Source organism: Pelophylax lessonae (genome assembly GCF_965119305.1).
Source record: "Pelophylax lessonae genome assembly, chromosome: 3".
Taxonomy (NCBI): domain Eukaryota; kingdom Metazoa; phylum Chordata; class Amphibia; order Anura; family Ranidae; genus Pelophylax; species Pelophylax lessonae.
Window position 1 is genome coordinate 317,601,921 of NC_138770.1, and position 24,123 is coordinate 317,626,043.

Consider the following 24,123-nt stretch of genomic DNA (forward strand, 5'->3'; position numbering starts at 1 on the left):
ATGGGCAAACTGTCTGGCCAATTCATCCCTGTTTCCTGGGACATTTTTAACATCCTAGACTTTATGGTACCATTCATCCTTTCAACTTCCCACTACTTTGAGGGTGGTATGGGGTGTGTAGAGCCAACTGAACTCCCAGTGCTGCCCAAATCTCTTTTGTAAGGGTTGCTGTGAAATCTGGGCCCTGATCGCTCTCTACTACCTCTGGGACCCCAAGTCTACATAATATCTCACTGAGTAATTTCTTGGCTGTGGCCTTGGCTGTCATGTTTGTAACGGTGTAGGCTTTTGGCCAACCGGAGGACATGTCTACCACCACTAGGGCTTTTTTTTTTTCTGGCATCTGTATATGATCAATTTGTATCCTCTGGAATGGATACAGGGGTTTCGCCAAATGTTTCTACGGTGTCTCTTCTGTCCTCGCCAATTGCACGGATTGCATTTTGCACATACTGCACATGAGGCGCAGTAATTTCTGGTTAAGGTGGTTATTCCTGGGGCCCAGTAATATTTGCTGATCAGTGAATTCATTAAGTTCTTAGAGAGATGTGCAGATCCATGCGCCCATTGGACGACTGCTGAATACATATATTTTGGTAAACGGGTTTTCCCTTTCATCTGTGTGAGCTGCCCCTTGCATAGAGGCTAGGTATAGCCTGTCAGATGGCATCTGCACTGGAAATGTACTCTCCTCTTCGGCCACTCTGGCCATTTTTCGTTGGTTTGTTGCTGCTTGCTTAGCCGCTATATCCGCCAAGTGGTTACCTCTGGCTTCTTGAGAATTCAGTCTGCCATGTGCTTTAACCTTCAAGGCAGTCACTTGTTCAGGCAGGAATAGTGCATCCATTAAATCCTTGATGGCTGGGCCATGTTTCACCGGTGTTTCCGGCCGCTGTCAGGAACCCTCTAGCCACCTTTGTGGCACTTGCCTCCTTCGTCTGCATATCTGGAGTATTATTGGGGTCTTCTTGTCCTTCTTCTTCTGCTTGTCCCCCCTCTCGAAAAAACGGCAGAAGTGTGGCCGGGTTGAGAGTGACACTTTTTGAGGGACACATTGTCCTGGATGAGTAGAGCACAAGTTGGGAGCCAGCAATGTCTTGCGGTGCCAGAAGCGGGGGTGTGCTAAAACAAGGTCTGAAGTTTTGTCCAGCTGCGAAAATGGCTTAAATAGGAAGGGCCACCACCCCTAGCCACGGAGTCCAAGCAGAAAGAATAGTACCCAAATGGTCTGAGCCTGTTGCCATGGGCCTGAACCAGTACTCTTGTGGCATGTCCCTCTCTCTCTGAGACAAATAGCTTGAAATGCTTCTCATAGTTCCAAAGGTGGAGGGCGGGGACCATGGACAGAATTTCTTTCAGAAGTTCAAAGTTGGTGAGGGCTTTTGGGGATAGTAGGGAAGGATCAGTCTTCAGGGCATCATACAGGGGTAGCATCAGGAAAGTATTAGACCATTTCTCTGGTTTGGGGCTTGACAGGCCGTCTGATCATTGCCCTCTGCTGGGAATTCCTCATGACGCAGAAAGAACTTCACCTCTTCTCTGTGGGGGCCCCACTTCTGCAATTGAGCACACATCAGGTGATCAAAGGGCAGGGGTCGTTCATTGCCCCTCCAGATTTCCGCCAGATCTTGGCATGTGGCCTCCGGGGTTATTGGGACTTCGGTTAATATTTGTTCATTGTTGCTTAGAAACACTGTTAATATTAGTACCGTTTGAGGATACTGTCATAAGGGGTGACACGGGTTTGCCCATTTCCTAAGTGGGAGTTGGGGCGTGTTGGTGGTGGTTGTTGTCCGTCTCTGGGATGCCTTGGGGCTCTGCGTTCTCTTCTAAAGTGTCCTTGTTTCCCACAGTTATAGCTGATGATCCTTTCCTTGGTACTGGGCAGGGGGGTGGTGGTCGAGTGTAGATCCTGCTTTAATTTGACATTGGCTGTTCAAGTCTTTCCTGGCAGCTGAACAAGTTTGTTGTATTCGCACTATCCTGTGGTAGAAGGCATTGGCTGTTTTTCTGGGTTAGGCAGACTTGTCATTAAGGTAGCTGCTTGTGACGGGGTAAAAGCGTCATACATCGTCGGTGCCCCTTCTGGTAACCGGGACTGGAGTTTGGGCAAGAGCAGATGAAGTCCTGAGAACTGTGAGTCCGGGGCCGGATTAAGGGTTAAATCAGTGGGTGCCCTTGTCGCCCACAGTTGGTTTTCACAGTTGGATGTTTCTCCATCACTAGTATATTTGCCCTGTAATCCGGGGAGGATGGGAGTGTGGTAGGAACCATCTATCCTGGTTTAGAACAAGAACTGAATATAGGCAGAGGAGGGTATGGGCCTTTGTTAGGCCTTCCTGGTGTACCAAGATGGCCGTCAACAGGAAGTGTACTAGGTTTGGCAGGAAGTGGAGATGTGGGTGTACTAATATGGCCGCCAACAATGGGTTGTTGTCCCCCCCCCCCCCAGCTCATCTGTCCATATGTGCCTTGGAACTCTTTTTGTGCTGTACGTTAGACGGGTGATGGATATTTCATCGCCCCCCCTTGCCACAGGCTTTGCACATGAGGAAGTCAGATGCTGTCCCTACGGGAAAATGTCTTGCAGCGAAGGCCTGTAATGGGGGTATAACTTTTCACTTTTCTTCTGACTTGTTCCTCTCCCCCCCCCCCCCCCGAGATTAAGAGTCTCATGCTCTTCCGACTGAGCTAGCTGGGCAATCAATTTGTAAACGATTTTATAGTTCCTCCTGATTAATACTGATTTTCCTCTTTTGGCAAAGTGCCAATTTTCAAAACTCTGACCAGAGGTTCCCCTTCTTCATTAGAGGATGCCCTTAAAATATCACTTGAATGCTATGGTTAAAGGGTAAATTTAATTTGAAACTTTTGGCTTCGTGACAATTTTACAAGAACCTTACTAGAGGTTCCCCTTCGGTTATGGAGGGTGCCCCTAAAATACCACGTAAATGCTATAATCAGATAAAAAGTTAATTTACCTTAAAACTTTTGGCTCAGTGCCAATAGGGTACAATGGTCACGTTAATTGCTGTAACCCTTAATGTCCAAAAATTAATTATATAACTGTCATAGGAACAATGGTATTTACATTTGAACCCCCCCCCCGGCAAGTAGCCAATTCTCAAAACTTTTCGCCGAGTCTCCCTTGCGCATAGGGAACTACGGGCAAATTTTTTTCCTGACAAACAGTGTTCTTATCCACTATTATTACACTCAATATCAATAAATGGCAAAACATTTGAATTTTACAGAAATAATTGCATATGTGTGTGAATGCTGGGATTCTTAGTCCCACACCCTATATATATTTATATATATATATCTATCCAAGTACGTCACACTACACAGGAAAAAGAGGAAGTTAGGGTAAGGAGAAGTGGAGGCAGACAGCTGCGAGGGAGAGCGTGTGTGACTACAGCAGCGCTTGAAAACAGGAAGCAAGTAATACAGATCTGTCTAGCAAGATAGCTTAAATTCAATATATCAAAAATGTTTTCCTAATTAAGGGCCTCTAAATAACAGAACACATAGGAACTCAAGACATGACACACATGACATTACGGACTCATTATAGGGGGGCTCAAACTGTCAGAATGAACTCGGTTCCACAGGATACCCACGCAGAGCGGGTTCCTTGGCGTTTCCCCTCTCCTCTTATCCTGGTGCTTTACCACACTGACGAACGTGCTTTACTGCACTGACGAGGGGAGTCTGTAATCAGTTAATTGTAACCACTGCATCAAGACCAGCCAATTATTTCGCCTGTGATGATTTCCCTTCTGACCGTCTCATCACCCCACCACAAGCCAGCACACATATAACAAAACAGGCAGCAGATATACATTATACAGGTTTCTTGTTGATAGACCTTGGGCAAGTTACTTTACCTGTCTTTGCTGACCGCAGGCAGCCGATGCGGACACCACAGAGATGACCATTCACAGAGACAGGGTATACAGGTAAGGTTTAAAATATGTCTTACCGTATATTCAGAAGTGATCAGTCTCTGCCCTCGTCTGTGTTGATTCCTCTCAGCTTCCTCTTTATCGGCTACCATTGGACAGAACCCAAGGTCCCATCTGGGGTGCCAAATGTTTTGGATTGGGACCAGAACAGTCCGAGATTATATCTGCCCCTTCCTAATTTTAGATTAATGTGCACGCACAGAGAATAAATCATACTCTGACACAGTCGTCAATATAGTTCGTTCTAATTTATTAGTTCCTCTTTTGTCTTTATAAAGACTCAAGAAAGTCATTTCCAGGAAATAGTCATATATAATAGGTATAAGGTGGTTATTGCATTATTGGAGTATCTATGTGTCTGTGTTTTTCCTTCCAGGACATGACGAGGTCTTATTTTGGGTGTAGTGTCACTGTTCAGGCGCCATCTTGCTTCCACTAAGGGAGGGGTGATCTAGCTGCATTTTGAGTAAGGTAGTAAATCTCAGCAGTAACATATATATATATATATATATATATATATATATATATATATATATATATATAATATTTAAAGAGAGGGGGGAAGAATTTGGAAGAATTTGGGACTTTGAATGAGGACATGACATGGTAGGGTCATAATACCTCCATCCCTATCAATTGATTAAAAACAAAAAGGGGGTCGGGACTTTAAATGAAACTGCAGGTGCAATCAGGGGAAATAGGTAAAATAGATGAATAATATCATATGTATGGTTGGTGTGTCCATGTGTAAGGTCATGGCACAAAAATTATTAGAGAATATTACATAAAATTGATAACAAAACAGAATATACAAATAATAATAATAAAGTATGAAATATTACATTTAATTCATGGGTTAATGAAATATACAATGAAGTAATATTAAATACAAGTTACAATTCCTTACATGTAATACATAAATAAACGCACATGGTACATAACATAACACAATTGCACATATATTAGTCGATATAGACCTGGGTGTCTACCTGGGGAAGGAACAACATAAAAACTAAATAGATAATGAGAGTGTAGTAGAATAAATGTATAATAAAATAGCATGGCATCTATAGTAGCTCTACGCGTTTTGTGAATATATTTACCCGTCAGGAGCAGATGCGATGCGTACAATTGTACATATCTGAAAATGTAATAAACAGATTGGGTAATTAGTTAAATGGGCCAAAGAGGACGAAAAAAAGGGGGGGGGGAGAGGAAAAAAGCGAAAAGGCGGGGGAGGGGAAGGGAATGGGAAGGGAGGCAACGGGCTGACCCCCAATAATACTCACAGGACTACTGAGGCTAGTATGGGTAAAATATGTAGAAACATGAAGGAATGAATGGTAATAGAGATCGTCTTTTCTGGGAGCTGTGGTATTGGGGTACATGGAAGTCACTCCATAATGGTGACACATGATAGATAGATAGTAAAAGGAAAGGTGAACCCTGTAATAAAGATACAAAATGGGAGTGAATGAGTTAGGATGAATAGAATGAAGAAGGAATAGGTAGATATATATGATGTAAATGAAAAAAAGTAAAGACAAGTGGGTGTGAAAGTGAATCCCAAGTAAAAAACGTGAAAACAACCAAAAAGGTGTTGCATACCCCAGTATAAAGTAGTGAATCGACTAATATATGTGCAATCGTGTTATGTTATGTACCATGTGCGTTTATTTATGTATTACATGTAAGGAATTGTAACTTGTATTTAATATTACTTCATTGTATATTTCATTAACCCATGAATTAAATGTAATATTTTATACTTTATTATTTGTATATTCTGTTTTGTTATCAATTTTATGTAATATTCTCTAATAATTTTTGTGCCATGACCTTACACATGGACACACCAACCATACATATGATATTATTCATCTATTTTACCTATTTCCAATGATTGCACCTGCAGTTTCATTTAAAGTCCCGACCCCCTTTTTGTGTATGTATGTGTGTGTGTGTGTGTGTGTGTGTGTGTATATATATATATATATATATATATATATATATATATATATATAATATATACACACCTAAGGTATGCACCATAGGTGAAATAGGTATTTCGCTAATATTACCATTATTACATCCATTACAGTAGTATAGGAACTAAAGGTATGAGCCAAGAGCGCATTCAGCACCTCCAAGAAGAAAAAGGAAGGGGTATATAAATAACGGTAATAAAGAATGGGCCCCAGCAGTATGACCAATATAAATTGGTAACAGAAAAAGTAGCAAATAATACTAACAGCTCATATAATCATATAATACAGCTAATGAAGGGACTAGGAATAGGATATGTGAAGGGATATGGTGGAGATTATTAAAGAAAAAGGTCTGAGGTGAAAGTGAATGCAAGGATAGGAGCAAGCAATGCAAGTATAAACCTGCATTAAAAAGCGACTCACCGCAAGTGAAAAAAGAAAGAGAAGTGATAGAAGGTAGACACCATTGTGCCGTGCTCAACTAACAGAGGGCTGAAGAAGAAGGTGGATTACCTCAGCGGGAAGCCATAAACCAGCATGTGTACTGTGCGAGATGCCAGAGGAACTGGTTAGTGTAGCATGGAGACCTAATGAGCTCTAGGCAATCCGAAAGTCCCACCTAGCATCACGCAGGCATGACAGGGTGAGGGAGGAGTGTCCTCAAATGAGCAGCAGGTGCTGCTCAGAGAGGTAGTACACCTCCCCTATGTCAGCCTATGTGATGTAAACAAACGCCGGCAAGAAGACGCCGAGGGCGTCAGGGGCACGGTGTATGGGCGTGGCGCCGATGCGATCATGGCAAGTCCGCCCCAAGCCCCCCACCCAGCAGGGTGCACACACAAGGGGGGAAGGGGAAGGCGCCCAAGCACATCGCAGCTCTGAACCAGACGGGGCGCCCATACAATACAGCTCAAAGTTAACATATAAAATAAATAATGGTGGTGTGGAGTCTTCTATGATAAAACGATCACCATACATGCCTCCATCCCTATGAACATAGAGGAAAAGGAGAAAAGTTTGGGACTTTATATGAGACATATAGTAGAAAAGTCTCCATCCCTGGATCAATATGAAAACAAGGGGGGATAAAAATGGGAAATTAATTGAGGCAAGATGGCGTCTGAAAAACTGGTCACGGTTTAAAACCATATGTTTATTAGATAGTAACAGATACAAGACATATACCGATGGTAACATCCATATGCGATTTACACATGCATAACACACAGCAAAATAGTAGACAATCAAGGTAAAATGGTACAATATATAGGAGTAGGGATACATAGTGAGAGCCCATTGGGTAATAGTAATAGATCATCTAGATATCCTATTATAGATATCCCTCGGGACCTTAGAACAGCCATTACTGGGGCTAGGATCTTTCTGTGAAAACTCTTGGAGCTGTAGCTAACTCGAAGGGCAGGGCCACAAACTGAAAAAGACGGTTCTCTATTGCAAAGCGTAGGAACCTTTGATGAGCCTGGAATATAGGCACGTGAAGATGAGCACCCTTGATGTCTATGGATGCTAGAAATTCCTCTCCCCGCACAGAGGCTATGACTGAACGAATTGACTCCATACGGAAAGTACGAACGTTCAGAAACTGGCTTAAAGCTTTGATATCCAGAATAGGTCTCACATACCCGTTTGGTTTGGGGACTGCGAACAGGTTTGAGCAAAAACACATGAACTTTTCATCCTCTGGAATCTCTATCACTTTTTGAGTCTTCAGCTGGTCCAGTGCCAGAAAGAGAGACCTTCTTTTTTCGGGGATCTTTCGGTATACCTGACCTTTATAGACCGGGGATATGGAAACACTTGAAATTCCAGTCTGTACCCCTTTGAAATGGTGGAGATAACCCAGTTGTCTTGGATCGATTCCACCCAAACCTTTGAGAACTGGCGCATCCTTCCCCCCCACCCACGACAGTGGAGGCGCCTCTTCACAGAGAGGGCTTAGTAGAAGACTTGGCTTATTTCTGGGTCCAGGGCTTTTTCTGACCCTGCCCTGAAGGCGTGGTCCTGGATCCAGATGGTTGAGGCTGTCGCCACTGTCTGGAAGTAGAAGCACTAGTATTATGAGTACTGGGGATTTTGAGAGGACACTTCCTTTTTACGGGTAGCAACATACTCTTCCCGAGATCTTTTGGATATACATATCCAGATCATCACCAAAAAGGTGTTCTCCCTGAAAAGGGAAGCCAGTCAGTAATTTTTTACATGGTAATTCCGCAGACCAATTTTTTAACCAAAGGATTCTGCGCATATGCACTGATATCAGAGCAAATCATGACATTTGCCTAATGGAGTCTGTAAGAGCATCCACTGCAAAGCATAAAGTGCGAGGTAGATCTGACAGATCTTCCACAGACTCTCCTTGAGAAGGAACGGTCTTGGACACTCGCTTCATACGATCTTTCAAAGGCAGACAAACTCCCATGGCTGCTACTGCTGGTTTTATCGCAGAACCTGCAACCACAAAGGAGGCCTTTTAAATAAAGATTCCAACTTTTTCTCTGCTGGATCTTTAAAAACCTGGGCATTATCCACAGGACAGGTTGACTCTTGTTAACCACAGAAATAGACGCATCCACAGAGGGTATATTCCATGTCTTTGTAAACTTTTCCTCCATAGGATACAATAATGAAAACCTTTTGGGAGGAACAAAAATCCTATCGGGATGGTCCCAGACTTTATACATTTCTTGCTCCAAGAGCGGATGTATGGGAAACGTCTGGGGACTATGAGTAGAGCCCAGTGAGCCTAGAGAGGAAAAAGACTTCAGCTATCTCTAGGGGAGGAAATTTGTATCCAAACAAAACCATTTCAGTAAGAGACTGAATAAACAATCTCTGGGTCTGAGAGGTAGATAGACTCCTCTGACCCTGACTTCCCAGAAGTGGAAACCTCAGCTTGACCATCCATAGGGTCATCCTCTGCCCAATCCTTAACTGATTTAGGGGGTGATCAGGTGAGAGAGATCTATCACGTTTCTTCCCTTGAGATGCTGCAATGATTACAGCAATCCTACCCTCAAGGCTAGCCAATGCCACAGCCAAATTTTCCTTGGTGACGTAGGTTGCTAGTACTAGGAGTAGCTACTATGCCTGACAACTGTAATGGCTCAGACTGGCAAGATGCCTCTGGCTCTTCAGGAGGAGTAGACACAGTGGAAACACAGCTTGGACCTTCAAGGCCTGACAGTGGCATCACAGTTCCTTTTCCAACTGTGCCCCCCCCCCAGCCCTTTTTGGGCAGACATTGCTTTTAAAGCAAGACAAACTTGAGGTACTATCTTGAAGTGTACTCAAGGCTAATGCCAAGCTTATACAGCCTAATGCACACAGCATTGATTATCCACAGATACAGGACCTGTTTGTGCCAGTAACATAAAACCACAGTGACTCACGCAACCCAGCTGCTGCTGCTCTATGTCCCCTTGAGCCTATGACAGAGGCTAGTGTGTTGAAGACAGTTAGGCAGACCGAGCAAAAAGCAATACTCTCTCCCACTAGCACCTACCTAGGAGGGTGCTGCACTTGAAAGTTTGAAATCTTTCAATTTTAGATTATAAGTGAGCAGGGCCCTCTAAATCCTACTGTATTGAATTGTACTGTAAGTGTCCTGTCTGCCCTCATGTTGTAAGACACTGTGCAAGCTGTTGGCGCTTTATAAGTCCTATATAATAACGATAATCGAATGTTAGGGAATGTTGCATTCGCCTTCTAAAAGGCAATACAAACTCTTGTTTCACACGCATTACAAACATTACGGGTATTATTTACTTTGTGCGAATGCTGAGACATTTGCAAAGCGATTTCTTTATACATAGTCCCCCTACTGAGTCTGACTATTGTTTGTTTAAACACGTTAGAGAAATAGCATTAACAAAAATAAACGGCGCTAGAAATAATAATATATAGGTAGCTTTCAGTGTAGGTCAGTGTACAAAACCCACAAAATTAACTAAAAACGTGAAACATGCAACACCAATAATATTAAATAAGCAATCATTAAAGTGCAAAAGAAATCACAAATATAAAGTGCCAGGACAGTCCCCTAAAGTCATGCACGAGATGTGTTGGGCAGAGCTATACGTGCTAACGTCATGCTGCCACTTCCAGTTTTGGGACCTGACGGCCATCTTAGTGTTTGTTTTTCTTTGCTGTTGCAGTTTATCTGGATGAGATGGAAAGTTGATTTTAATGCATTTTTTAATTTGTACACTTCAATAGATGGCTTTTTACTGTCATTTAATAAAATACTTCACTGTGTTCTGTGGTGAGCGTTAATCCTGGATACAATCAAGAAGGCTGTGCATTGGCCCCCTGCTGGAGAGGAGTGTTGTAGCAAGAAGTTATCACTAGGCCTGGACTTTTACCGAACTTTTCCCGGACACCGAACCCCATTGAAGTCAATGGGGACCCGAACTTTCAGGCACTAAAATGGCTCTAAAACACCAAAGGAAAGGGCTAGAGTGCTGCAAATGGCAGCAAAACGTAATTAAGAGCATGGCAAGTGCTCTGCAAACAAATGTGGATAGGGAAATAACTTAAAACAACAAAAAAAAAAAAACAGAAAAATAAAACAATGTTCTTCTTCATCTCTGAAGGCGAGGCCCATATGGAGTAGGAGGGAGGTTGAGGTGGTGGTGGATGTGGCGGTGTCATAGGCGTGCGCACAGGGTGTGCCGGGTGTGCCTGGGCACACCCTAATCACCTAGGGCACATAGCATTATCACTCTGTTTGCCAGTGAGGAGATGGGAAAGATCTCCCTCGGACCTGCTCTGCTCTATTTCTCTTTGCCAGCAGGGAGAGTAATGTATCGGGGCCATGTACATGTAGGCAAACACATGCATGTGTATTTCAACTTTGGGGTGCACACCCTAATGCAATAGGCTGTGCACACCTATGGGCGGTGTAGGTGGAAGCGGCGGTGGAGGAGGACCAGGGCTGGATTAAAAGCATCATGGGCTTGGTGCTGAGGATTTTGAAGGGCCTTAAGGGCTGTGCCTTGGCATGCACCCAGAGGAGGAAGGGTGCAGCCATGCATGCCTAATTCAACATGGGATGCTGTCTCTGAAGCCCATAAACACATCCATGCATCGGCAACTGTCCCTCCTTGTCCGGCCTTCGCACTGTGTGGGGAGGTTCTGAGGGTGCTTCCTGGGGAAGCGAGCATAGAAGCCAGACTTCTTTGTTTACAAGTGACAGAAGAGCGGTAACAGTGAATATGGCCAACCCGGGGCCTATATAAAAGGTAGGGGCCTGGAGCTGCAGCTCCAATAGCCCCTACGTTAATCTGGCCCTGAGGAGGAGGACGAGGTAGCCAACACTGCTTCTTTTCACAAATTTTAAATGAGGGTACACCCCAAAAAAGTGAGAACGAGCAAAAATGGAACAATGGGTGGGTAAGGTCGGTATCCATTGCTATTCTGCACAAGGTACGGAAAAGTCCCGTGGGATCCATGCCTGGTTCATTTTAATGAACGTGAGCTTGTCCACATTGTCTCTGGACAGGCGGCTGCGCTTGTCTGTTATAACGCCCCCAGCCGTGCTAAATACCCGTTCAGATAATACACTGGCTGCAGGGCACGCCAGCACCTCCAAGGCGTAAAGGGCAAGCTCAGGCCATGTGCCCAACTTGGAGACCCAGAAGTTGAAGGGGGCAGACCCCTCATTCATTACGTCTAGGCGTGTGCACACATACTGCTCCACCATGTTGGTAAAATGCTGCCTCCTGCTAAGACGTTCCATCTGAGCTGCTGGTGCTGCTGTTTGTTGTGGCGTGCTGACAAAGCTTTTCCACATTTCGGCCATGCTAACCCTGCCTTCTGAGGTGCTGGCGGTGCCCTGGTTGCGTTGGCGACCTCCTCCTCCTCCTCCTCCTCCTCTGCCTTGTGCTTCCACTGTGGCCCCGCTGTCAGATGGGAATGCCAGCAGCATCGCGTCTACCAGCGTGCGCTTGTACTCGCGCATCTTGCGATCGCGCTCCAGTGAGTGAATTAAGGACGGTACGTTGTCCTTGTAATGCGGATCCAGCAGCGTGGCCACCCAGTAATCAGCACAAGTTAGAATGTGGGCAACTCGGCGGTCGTTGTGGAGACACTGCAGCATGTAATCGCTCATGTGTGCCAGGCTGCCCAGAGGCAACGAAAGGCTGTCCTCTGTGGGAGGTGTATCGTCCGTGTCCTCTGTATCCCCCCAGCCACGCACCAGTGATGGCCATGAGCTGGCCTGGGTGCCACCCTGCTGTGAACATGGTTCCATCTCCTCCTCCAGCTCCTCCTCATCCTCCAGAACTGTGCCCCTGCTGGACAATTGTGTCCCTGGCGTTTGTGTGTGCAGGAACCCACCCTCGGAGCCCCTTGCGAATGACTGCCCTGAAAGCCTTGGAAATGTTACCTCTTCATCCTCCTCCTCCTCCTCATCCTGTGCCAAATCCTCTTCCATCATCGCCCGAATAGTTTTTTCAAGGAGGCATAGTTTTTTTAACCACCTCAATACTGGGCACTTAAACCCCCTTCCTTCCCAGACCAATTTTCAGCTTTCGGTGCTCTCGCACTTTGAATCACAATTACTCAGTCATGCTACATTGTACCCAAATGAATTTTTTATCATTTTGTTCCCACAAATAGAGCTTTCTTTTGGTGGTATTTATTCACCGCTGGATTTTTTATTTTTTGTGATATAAGCGAAAAAATAGCGGAAAAAAAAAAAAATTATATTTTCTATTGTCTGTTTTAAAAGAAATCCAATAAAATCAAATTTTGTCATAAATTTAGGCCAAAATGTATTCTGCTACATGTCTTTGGTAAAAAAAAATCCTGATAAGTGTATGAAAATAGGTTTTTGTGAAAGTTAGAGCGCCCTCAAGCTAGGCTACGTATCATTGAAAATTTAACAGTCCTGATGTACTGACTACCTATCTCATTTCTTCAGGCCCTAAAATGTCAGGAGAGTACAAATACCCCCCAAATTACCACTTTTTGTAAAGAGGACAGTCCAAGGTATTTAGTAAGAGGCATAGTGAGTTTTTTGAAGTTGCAATTTTTTGGCCACAATAGTTTTGGTAATGAAGATTTTTTTTTTTTTTTTTTCCCACAAAATTGTTAAATTAACAAGGTATTTCTCACACATGACATACATAAACTTGCAAATACACCCCAAAATATATTCTGCTACTCCTCCTGAGTATGGCGATACCACGTGTGAGACTTTTCCACAGCCTGGCCACATACAGAAGCCCAACATTCAAGTAGCACGGTCAGGCGTTCGAAAGCCATAAATTACACATTTCATTTCCTAACAACCTATAACATTTTTGAAGGCCCTGGAGCACCAGAACAATGGAATTACCCACAAAATGACCCCATTTTGGAAAGAAAACACCCCAATGTATATTCTATGAGGCATAATAAGTCTTTTGAAGATGTAATTTTTTTCCACAAGTTTTTGGAAAATGTGGGAAAAAATAAAAACGTATTTTTTTTTTTTACACAAAGTTGTCAATTTATAAGATATTTCTAATACATAGCATGTACATAGCAAAAATTACACCCCAAAATGCATTCTGCTACTCGTCCTGAGTATGGCGATACCACATGTGTGAGACTTTTCCACAGCCTGGCCACATACAGAGGTCCAACATCCAAGTTGCACAGTCAGGCGTTCTAAAGGCATAAATTACACATTTCATTTCCTGAGTACCTATCACATTTTTGAAGGCCCTGGAGCCCCAAGACAATGGAACTACCCACAAAATGACCCCATTTTGGAAAGAAAACACCCCAATGTATATTCTATGAGGCATTATGAGTCTTTTGAAGATGTCATTTTTTTCCACAAGTTTTTGGAAAATGTGGAAAAAATAAAAACGTATTTTTTTTTTTACACAAAGTTGTCCATTTCTAAGATATTTCTAATAAAAAGCATGTACATAGCAAAAATTACACCCCAAAATGCATTCTGCTACTCGTCCTGAGTATGGTGATACCACATGTGTGACACTTTTCCACAGCCTGGCCACATACAGAGGCCCAACATCCAAGTAGCACAGTCAGGCTTCTAACACATAGCATGTACAGATCAAGAATTACAACCCAAAATACATTCTGCTGAGCAAAGGGTAAAAAATAATGATTACCTGTGGTTTTAGCAGGCACGAATACGGTCCCAGCACAGGAAAAGCATTGGTCCAGGCAGCCAATGGAGATGTTCAGGAATTTTCCAGGCAGCAGGCAGGGATATTCCAAAGTATTGGTCCTGGCAGTAGTTCAGTTAGCAGGCATAGTCATGGCCAGTTCAGGTGGCAGGCATAGGCATGGCCAGTTCAGGTGGCAGCAGGCAGCACTATAAGGCTTGGGGGCCTTGGTCAGGTAAGACCTGAGGACAGGGGTAGAGGCTTCTCCCACCCAAATCTCTTTGAAGCCTCCGAGATCCAGACCCTAATCCGAGAAAACAAAAACCTGGAGAAAAAAAGTTTTCTCCACTCGGAATTTCTATTCTGGATCCCCTCACCTGTGTGAGACCCCTGTGTTGAATAGTACAGTGGCAGAGCAAATAATCAGTTCCAGGAGGCAGGCAAAAAGAATGGTCATTCAACAGTCCGGGTCATACACAAAAATAGCAGAAACTGGAAAAATATCTTCACATCATAGTCGATAAACAGTCCGGGTCATACACAGAAATAGCAGATAGTGGAAACTGGGAAAATGTCTTTACTAATAGTGTACTGAAGTGTGATAAACACGATAGCACCCTACAATACAGAGGCCTGGCTGGGAGGGACATTGGGGACAGTAGTATCTGGTGTCACGGCGAATTCCTCTACTTGAACATACACGACATTTTTTTTGGTGTCTGCGGCCTGTGCGGGTAGGAGGGAGGATATCCGGGAAGTGCCTTTCATGAAGTCTGGCTAATGCATCAGAGCGAATTTGTTCGGGGGGTGGCCATGGGGATAGAAAAGGGCCATGATAACGTCCTCTTGATATTTTAAATAGGTTAGGGATCCTTGGGTACACTTGGAAAAAATGACATAGGAATTGAACAGGGCTAGCTGAATGATATAAATGGCTACTTTTTTATACCAGAACAGTGATCTCCTGGTGGCCAAGTAGGGCTGCATCAGCTGGTCGCTCATATCCACCCCCCCCCATGAATAGGTTATAGTCATGGATGCATTTTGGCTTCTGGATGGGACCTCGTCTTGTCTGAAGTTCCACCAGGGTGTCCTCATGTATTGTGGAAAGGATGTAGACGTCCCTTTTTATCTTTCCACTTCAGAGCTAGTACCTCTTCATTGCGCATACTGGCTTTTTCCCCCCGATTTAATCTTTGGCTGATCAATCTCTGTGGGAAGCCCTTGCGGTTGGACCGTGCTGTCCCGCAGGCCACAGTGTTTTTTAGGTATAGATGGCGGAAAAGTGGGAGACTTGTATAAAAATTGTCAACATATAGGTGGTAACCCTTCCCAAGCAGTGGTTCAATCAGCTGCCAGACAATTTTGCCACTTGTCCCGATATAGGTAGGGCACCCAGGGGGGTTTATCTGACTGTCCTTTCCCTCATAAATTTTGAAATCAAAAATGTAGCCCATGGCCCTGTCGCATACTTTGTAAAACTTTACCCCATATCTGGCACGTTTACTTGGGAGGTATTGTTTTATCCCAAGCCTTCCGGTGAAGTGGACTAGGGATTCATCCACACAAATGTTTTTATCAGGGGTAAACATTTGCTTGAAGCTGGAGCAAAGAAAATTGATTAGGGGCCGAATTTTGAATAATTTATCATAATTTGGATGATTTCGGGGGAGGCACTGGGCATTGTCGTTGAAATGTAAAAATCGCATTATCATTTCATAACGGTGTCTGGGCATCAAAGAGGAGTAGACTGGCATATGATGGCAAGGTACGGTAGACCAGTAGGAGTGGAGTTAATTTTTTTTTGTCAGACCCATGTTGAGGGTCAGTCCAAGGAAAAGTTTAAATTCTTCCACGGTGAGGGGTTTCCAAACAAAGGGGCGGGCATAGGATGAATCCGGATTGCTGGCAATATGTTGGCTGGCGTACAGATTACACTGCTCCACGATGTAGTTCAGCAGATCATTCGTGAAAAACAAATTAAAATAATAAAGTGCTGTTACATTATCCGATTGGATTTGAGGGCCTGGCTGTGCTGTAAAAGGGGGAATTACAGGTTCTGCTGAAGTATCGGGCAGCCATGTCGGATATAACAGAACATCCGGAAGGCTAGTATGGGCCCTGCCTCGTTGTGGGTGGGACGCCCCGTTACCAGCAGCTGGCCTGTCATGCAGGGATGATGCCCTGTTTACGTGGAGTGCTGCACTGCTGGTGGATGCCTGCGGAGTTGTTGCACGGCTGGTGGATGCCTGCGGAGTTGTTGCGCGGCTGGTGGATGCCTGCGGAGTTGTTGCGCGGCTGGTGGATGCCTGCGGAGTTGTTGCGCTGCTGGTGGAAGCCTGCGCCTGCTCAAATCTCCTGATCCTCTTTGTAAGGATTCTGTCATCCTCCGTTTCCATTTCTGAGCCACTGCTTTCTACTGGCTCATACTCGCTATCCGAGTCTGACGGAGAGAGTTCCCCGGTACTCTCATCCGACATACTCTGAATAATTTGGACAGCCTCTTCGCCGCTATAAAAATTTTTCGCCATGTGGACAGATGATTTCTGGGACAGGTGTTGAAGTGAGATGCGGTAGATGTTCACTGGGACAGGTGCGTCAGATCACGGACAGGTGTAGCAGATCAGGTGACGATGTGCGTGGGATGATCCAAGGACAGATGTGTCAGATCAGACAGGTGTAGCAGATCAGGTGACGATGTGCGCGGGATGATCCACGGACAGATGTGTCAGATCAGACAAGTGTAGCAGATCAGGTGACGGTGTGCGCGGGATGATCCACGGACAGATGTGTCAGATCAGACAGGTGTAGCAGATCAGGTGACGGTGTGCGCGGGATGATCCACGGACAGATGTGCGCCTGATGATTTTTATATTGGTGTTTTGGGGACACTGTGTTTGGGGACACTGTGTTTGGGGACACTAACAGGGTGATCAGTGTGTAAATAGCAAAAAAATGCTTAAAACTCACTGATCCCCTGGCTGCAGCACAGATTGTCTCTTCTTCTCCTCACTGACAGGATCTGTGTGAGGAAAAGAAGAGATCAAAGCCGTTACAACGGCTGTGTTCACATTACATGACAGCTGTGATTGGACACAGCTGTCATGTGATCAGGAGGGCCAATCACAGGGCCCTCCTGCCGAATGTTGTTGCCGTGTGTCCGAGCGACACAGGCACATCGAGATCGCGCCGCTGCGCGTGCCTGCGGCGGCGCGATCTCTCTCCTTCTGAAGGACGTTCCGGAACGTCCATTCAGAAGGACGAGACTCCCGCCCGGCCGTATATGTACTATGGCCGGGTGGGAGGTGGTTAAGAACCTCTGCACCACCAAATTCAGCACATGCGCCAGGCAAGGGATGTGCGTCAAACCGGCTAGGCCCAGAGCTGCTATGAGATTTCGCCCGTTATCGCACACCACCAGGCCGGGCTTGAGGCTCGCTGGCAGCAACCACTCATTTGTCTGCTGTTCCATGCTCCTCCACAACTCCTGCGCGGTGTGTGGTTTGTCCCCCAAACAGGCAAGTTGTAAAACTGCCTGCTGTCGTTTGCCCCTGGTCGTGCTGAAGTTGGTGGTGAAGGTGTTACGCTGTCCGGATGAGGAGGCGGTAGAGGATGAGGTAGCGGAGTAGGATGAGTTAGGAACAGGAGGCAAACTGAAGCGCCCTGCAATCCTCGGTGGTGGAAGGACGTGTGCCAAATTGCTATCCGCCTCAGGCCCATCCGCCACTACATTTACCCAGTGTGCCGTTAGGGAGATATAACGCCCCTGACCGTGCTTACTGGTCCACGTATCGGTAGTTAGGTGGACCTTGGCACAGATGGCGTTGCGCAGTGCACACCTGATTTTTTCCCCCACTTGGTTGTGCAGGGAAGGGATGGCTTGCCTGGAAAAGTAGTGGCGGCTGGGCACGACGTACTGTGGGACAGCCACCGACATAAGCTTTTTAAAACTGTGCGTCTCCACCAGACGGAATGACAGCATTTCAAAGGCCAATAATTGTGAAATGCTGGCATTCAGGGCCAGGGATCGCGGGTGGGTAGGGGGGTACTTCCTCTTCCTCTCAAGTGTTTGGGAGATGGAAAGCTGAACGCTTCCACGGGACATTGTGGAGATGGTTGTTGGTGACCCAGGTGGTGGTGTTGCTGACAGATCGTCTGTTTGCGGGGTGGCAGGGCCGGTATGACTACAGATGTGGCTGGAGCGGCCGAGACTGCAGCAGAAGAGGAAGCAGAATGAGCCAGAGACGTTTCTTGGTTTTGAAGGTGTCTACTCCACTGCAGCTCGTGCTTTGCACTTAGATGCCTGATCATGCAGGTTGTGCTCAGGTTGAGAAGGTTTATGCCTTGCTTCAGGCTCTGATTGCACAGGGTGCAAACCACTCGTGTCCTGTCATCAGCACATTTTCTAAAGAACTTCCACGCTAGAGAACTCCTTTGAGCTGACTTTGGTGCGCTCGTTCCCTTGCTGCGTTGGGCAGTAGCAGGTGTAGTGTCTAGGGCACGGCCGCTCCGCTTCTGCACCCTGCTCCCTCTTCTGCTGTGCTGGTGGCTCTGTGCGACCACCGCCTCTTCCTCCAAACTACTCAGGTCACCTGCATGACGTTCATTCCATGTGGGGTCAAGGACCTCATCGTCCTCCACATCATCTTCCACCCAGTCTTCACCCCTGCCCTCCTTGTCAGTCTCCACAATGCTGAACGCCGCAGCAGTTTGCACCTGCGTTTCGTCATCATCGGAGACGTGCTGCGATGGTCCTTGCATGTACTCATCTTGAGAAATAAGTGGTTGGGCATCGCTGCACTCAATCTCTTCAACTTCTGGGGCAGGGCTAGGTGGATGGCCCTGGGAAACCCTGCTGACAGAGTCCTCAAAAAGAAGAGACTGCTGTATGGATTGGGGCTCAGACTGCTTGCCTGATTTCCAAGGGGGTGTGGTGAAAGACGGTTGGACGTTGGCTGCAGGTGCCAACTCTGACCTTTCTGCAGTAGACTGGGTGGGAGACAATGTGAAGGAACCGGAGGCACTGTCAGCAACCCAATCTACTATCGCCTGTACTTCTTCAGGCCTCATCGCGTCTAGAGGCGCATGATGCCCTACCAAATACTGATGCAGGTTCTGTCGCCTACTCACACTTGAGGAAGGTGTTTGACTTGTGCGTGTAGCTGGCACAGATCGACCACGTCCTCTCCTTGCAACAGGAGCTCTACTAGCAGCACCACGACCCAGGCCACGGCCCTTATTTGACGGTCTCCTCATATTTCTGTAATTTAAGATCTTGCCCTAGAAAGGTGTTTATTGAATAGCGGAACAAAACAACAACAGTATCGCACGGGTGTATCTCACAGTCAAATATGCAAACTATGCTGCAATTTAATGTTTACACCAAAAGGGTGTATATTGAATAGCGGAATAGGATAAAAAACTGTGTATCTCACACGTACAAACACAGACTAGGCCCGATTTAAATTTTTTTCTACCCTAAAGGGAGGATGAGGAAGAGGAGTAGGAGGAGTTGGGAACAGGAGGCAAACTGAAGCGCCCTGCAATCCTTGGCGGGGGAAGGAGATGCGCCAAACTAATTTAAAAGGTGTATCTCACACGTACCGATACAGACTATGCCATAATTTAATTTTTTACACTCCAAAAGGGTGTATATTGAATAGCGGAATAGTAAAAAATTTTATAATATGGTGTATCTCACACGTACAAACACAGACTAGGCCCCGCCGATTACAATTTTTTGTACCCTAAAGGCAGGATGAGGAAGAGGAGTAGGAGGAGCAGGCAGGAGGCAGACTGAAGCACCCTCAAAACCTCGGCAGTATGAGATGCGCCCCAAAAATTGGAAAGGTGTATCTCACACGTACCGACACAGACTATCACGCAATTTAATTGTTTATACCCAAAGGTTTTAATTAAATAGCGGAATAGAAAATATGATCAAAAAAGTGTATGTATCTCACACGTACACAACCACACTAGGCCCCAATTACTATTGTTTGTACCCCTAAAAGGATGGATGAGGAGTAGGAGGAGTATGGAACAGGCAGCACCCTCAAATCTTCAGAAGTATGAGATGAACCCCAAAAACTTGGAAAGGTGGATCTCACACGTACCGACACAGACTATCCCACAATTTAATTGTTCCCCAAAGGTTTTTATTGAATAGCGGAATAGGAAATATGATCAAAAAAAGTGTATGTATCTCACACGTACACCACCACACTAGGCCCCAATTACTATTGTTTGTACCCCTAAAAGGATGGATGAGGAGTAGGTGGAGTATGGAACAGGCAGCACCCTCAAATCTTCAGAAGTATGAGATGAACCTCAAAAACTTGGAAAGGTGGATCTCACACGTACCGACACAGACTATCCCGCAATTTAATTGTTTATACCCAAAGGTTTTAATTAAATAGCGGAATAGAAAATATGATAAAAAAAAAAGTGTATGCATCTCACACGTACACAACCACACTAGGCCCCAATTACTATTTTCTACCCCTAAAAGGATGGATGAGGAGTAGGAGGAGTATGGAACAGGCAGCACCCTCAAATGTTCAGAAGTAGAGATTGTGTTCACTGTACCCCACAAAGATTGTGTTCACTGCACCCCAAAAGGATTTTGTTCACTGCACCCCAAAAAGATTGTGTTCACTGTACCCCACAAAGATTGTGTTCACTGCACCCTAAAAGGATTGTGTTCACTGCACCCCACAAAGATTGTGTTCACTGCACCCCACAAAGATTGTGTTCACTGCACCCCACAAAGATTGTGTTCACTGCACCCCACAAAGATTGTGTTCACTGCACCCCAAAATGATTTTGTTCACTGCACCCCAAAAAGATTGTGTTCACTGCACCAAGATTGTGTTCACTGCACCCCAAAAAGATTGTGTTCACTGCAGCCCACACACAGAAAAATGGACGTGGATCACTGACACCTGCCTATCTCCTATCCCACACCACACAGCAATATCGATTGTAGTTTGTAGGACACACTTTCCCTAAAATTCTACAGACTCTATCCCTAACAGGATTGAGAAGAGATCGTAGATCAGGACTAAGTGCAGACCCCACACAGCAATATCGATTGTAGTTTGTAGAACACACTTTCCCTAAAATTCAGCAGACTCTATCCCTAACAGGATTGAGAAGAGATCGTAGATCAGGACTAAGTGCAGACCCCACCCCACACAGCAATATCGATTGTAGTTTGTAGAACACCCTTTCCCTAAAATTCAGCAGACTCTATCCCTAAAATGCCTACAACTCGTCCTGCCTAAAACACACCGACTTGTCCCTCAATTCTATCCGGACACAAATGGTTTTTTCCTGCCTGTCTTTCCCTAATCAGCAGCCAGCACGTTGATGTGTGCTCTGTCCCTGATCTAAGCAGCAGAATGACGCCGCTGCGGCGCTGCCTCGAACTTATAAAGACTTGGTCACATGCTTCAGACGGCCAATCACAGCTACTAATACATTTGCAGGCATGGCTGGGATGGCTTAAGGCACACCAGTTAAACGCTTGTTGATTGGCTGTTGAAAGCCCGCCATGAAAAGAGCGCCAAAGCATGCAAAACCCAGAAATAAAACGACCGAACGCGGATTTTTACCCGAATATACAGTAAAGTGTCCGTGTCCGTGTTCGGGTAAAAAAATCCAATTATTCGGTACGAACACGAATAATACAGTCCGTGTTCGCTCAACACTAGTTATCACCCATAGCTTGGTGTTTTGTGTCTCATCATTTATATGCTGTTTGCTGCCCTATGGTGCAGCTTTGGAGCTGGTGAATGCACTGTGGTGGTGGTTATGATGCACATGGTGATGCACGTTATTTTGTTGGTGGAAGATTAGAACTGAACACATTGAGAAGGAAATTGGGTCTATTTCTTTTATTATTGAAGACACAAGTTCAAAGTGGACTGTTACATGCTGCACTTTTCTCTTGGCACTTTATATTTGTGATTTGTTTTGTACAAGACAATTTGCACCTTAATAATTGCCTATTTAATATTATTGGCGCTGCAGGTTTCACGTTTTAACTTTTAAAGAGAGATTTTCATTATGCTAGAATAATAAGGGCCTCTTTATACAACCTGGAGAAAACACATTCACCAGGTCTGAAGCCTCCAAACAGGGTTTATTTTTATTCTTGGAAATACGCAAATGTTTTCATAGCAGCACGGTGGCTAAGTGGTTAGCACTTCGCATTGCAGCACTAGGGTCGCAGGTTTGAATCCCAAGCACGACACTACCTGCCTGGAGTTTGCATGTTCTCCCTGTGCCTGTCTGGGTTTCCTCCTGGTACTCTGGTCTCCTCTCATGCTCCGAAGACCATCTGGTAGGTTAATTGGATCCTGTCTAAATTAGCCCTACTGTATGAATGTGAGTTAGGGACCTTAGATTGTAAGCTCATTGACAGCAGGGACTGATGTGAATGGTCAATGTATGGCTGAAGCGCTGCGTAAATTGATGGCGCTATATAAATTCCTGTAATAAATAAATAGCATTTTACTCATTCCTGATATAGAAGTCGTTTTTCCAATGACCTTGCCCTAATACACCTGTCATCTATCACAACCGAAACCTTTCAACCATACCTATTTTAGCCTGTTTGTCTGCATTTCTTAAGGTAACCCTAAAATTGCAATACCTTAGTGGTCCTGAATGCTTGCAACAAATATGGTAATGAGGACAGTTGTCACCAGAAAATAATTCTCCATAGCTAGCCCTACTGGCGCTGTTTCAATCTCTGCTACCATTTGTGTCCCTAATTGTTAGGTGCCTTGTTCCTTCAGTAGACTCTTTCTCATTATCACTTTGTTATATTTTTTCTAGGCTCTGGCATTCCAGAGATGAAGACTATTCTGCGTGGTGTGGTGCTAAAAGAATATCTTACCCTTAAAACTTTTATTGCCAAAGTCATTGGACTAACTTGTGCTCTTGGTAGTGGAATGCCCCTTGGAAAAGAAGTGAGTATGGTGCTTTTTTTAGGTGTTTTTAAGTACTCAAATTTTGGTTTATTTGCTTGATGCTATACTTATCATAAATGTTTATCCTGCTGTTCAGAGAAGTTGGACCTAATTACCAGAGGTAGAAACCCAGATGAACCCCCCCCCCACATCTGCTGCAGCAAAAGGCAACAGTTTTTACTTTTAATGCTGCTAAAAGTAAAATGCGATCGTTCCAGCATAGGTGAATGTAAAAGACACAATAGATGTGCTGGATTCATTTTAGAGTTTTCAACGAGAAAGGATGGGTTAGAAGAGGTATACTGTAATTGTAATGAGAAAGTTCAGATAAGAAACATGACCTTATAGTGCATCTGGAAAGTATTCACAGCGCTTCACTTTTTCCACATTTTATGTTACAGCCTTATTCTAAAATGGATTAAATTAATTATTACTCTCAAAATTCTAAAAATAATACGCTATAATGATAACGTGAAAGAAGTTTGTTTGACATCTTTACAAAAATATAAAAATAAAGAACTTTAAAAATCCCAAGTACATGAGTATTCACAGCCTTTGCTCAATAGTTTGTTAAAGCACCTTTGGCACCAATTACAGCCTCCCGTCCTTCTGAGTATGATGCTACAAGCTTTGCACACCTGTTTTTGGGCAGTTTCTCCCATTTTTCTTTTCAAGACCTCTTAAGCTTCATCAGGTTAGATGGGGAGCGTCAGTGCACAGCCATTTTCACATCTATCCAGGGATGTTCAATCGGGTTCAAGTCTGGGCTCTGGCTGAGCCACTCAAGGACATTCATAGTTGTTCCCTAGCCACTCCTTTATCTTGGCTGTGCGCTAAGGGTCGTTGTCCTGTTGGAAGATGAACCTTCGCCCCAGTCTGAGGCCTCAAGCACTCTAGAGCAGATTTTCTGTGTACATTGCTGTATTCATATTTCCTTTGATCCTGACTAGTCTCCCAGTTCCTGCTGCTGAAAAACATCCCCACAGCACAAAGCTGCCACCACCATGCTTCATTGTAGGGTTGGTGTCAGGGTGCCAACAGCAGG

The 24,123-nt window shown here is 44.9% G+C and overlaps 1 protein-coding gene across 2 annotated transcripts in view; it reads left to right on the top strand.

The window, feature by feature from the left end:
• The window catches only part of CLCN2 (chloride voltage-gated channel 2), a 684,072-nt gene that overhangs the window by 203,218 nt on the left and 456,731 nt on the right, over nucleotides 1–24,123 (top strand). For both annotated transcript variants that reach the window (XM_082249904.1, XM_082249905.1), the window contains exon 5: nucleotides 22,945–23,078. In XM_082249904.1, the coding sequence (XP_082106030.1) occupies nucleotides 22,945–23,078 (134 nt within the window). The remainder of the gene's footprint in view (nucleotides 1–22,944; nucleotides 23,079–24,123) is intronic.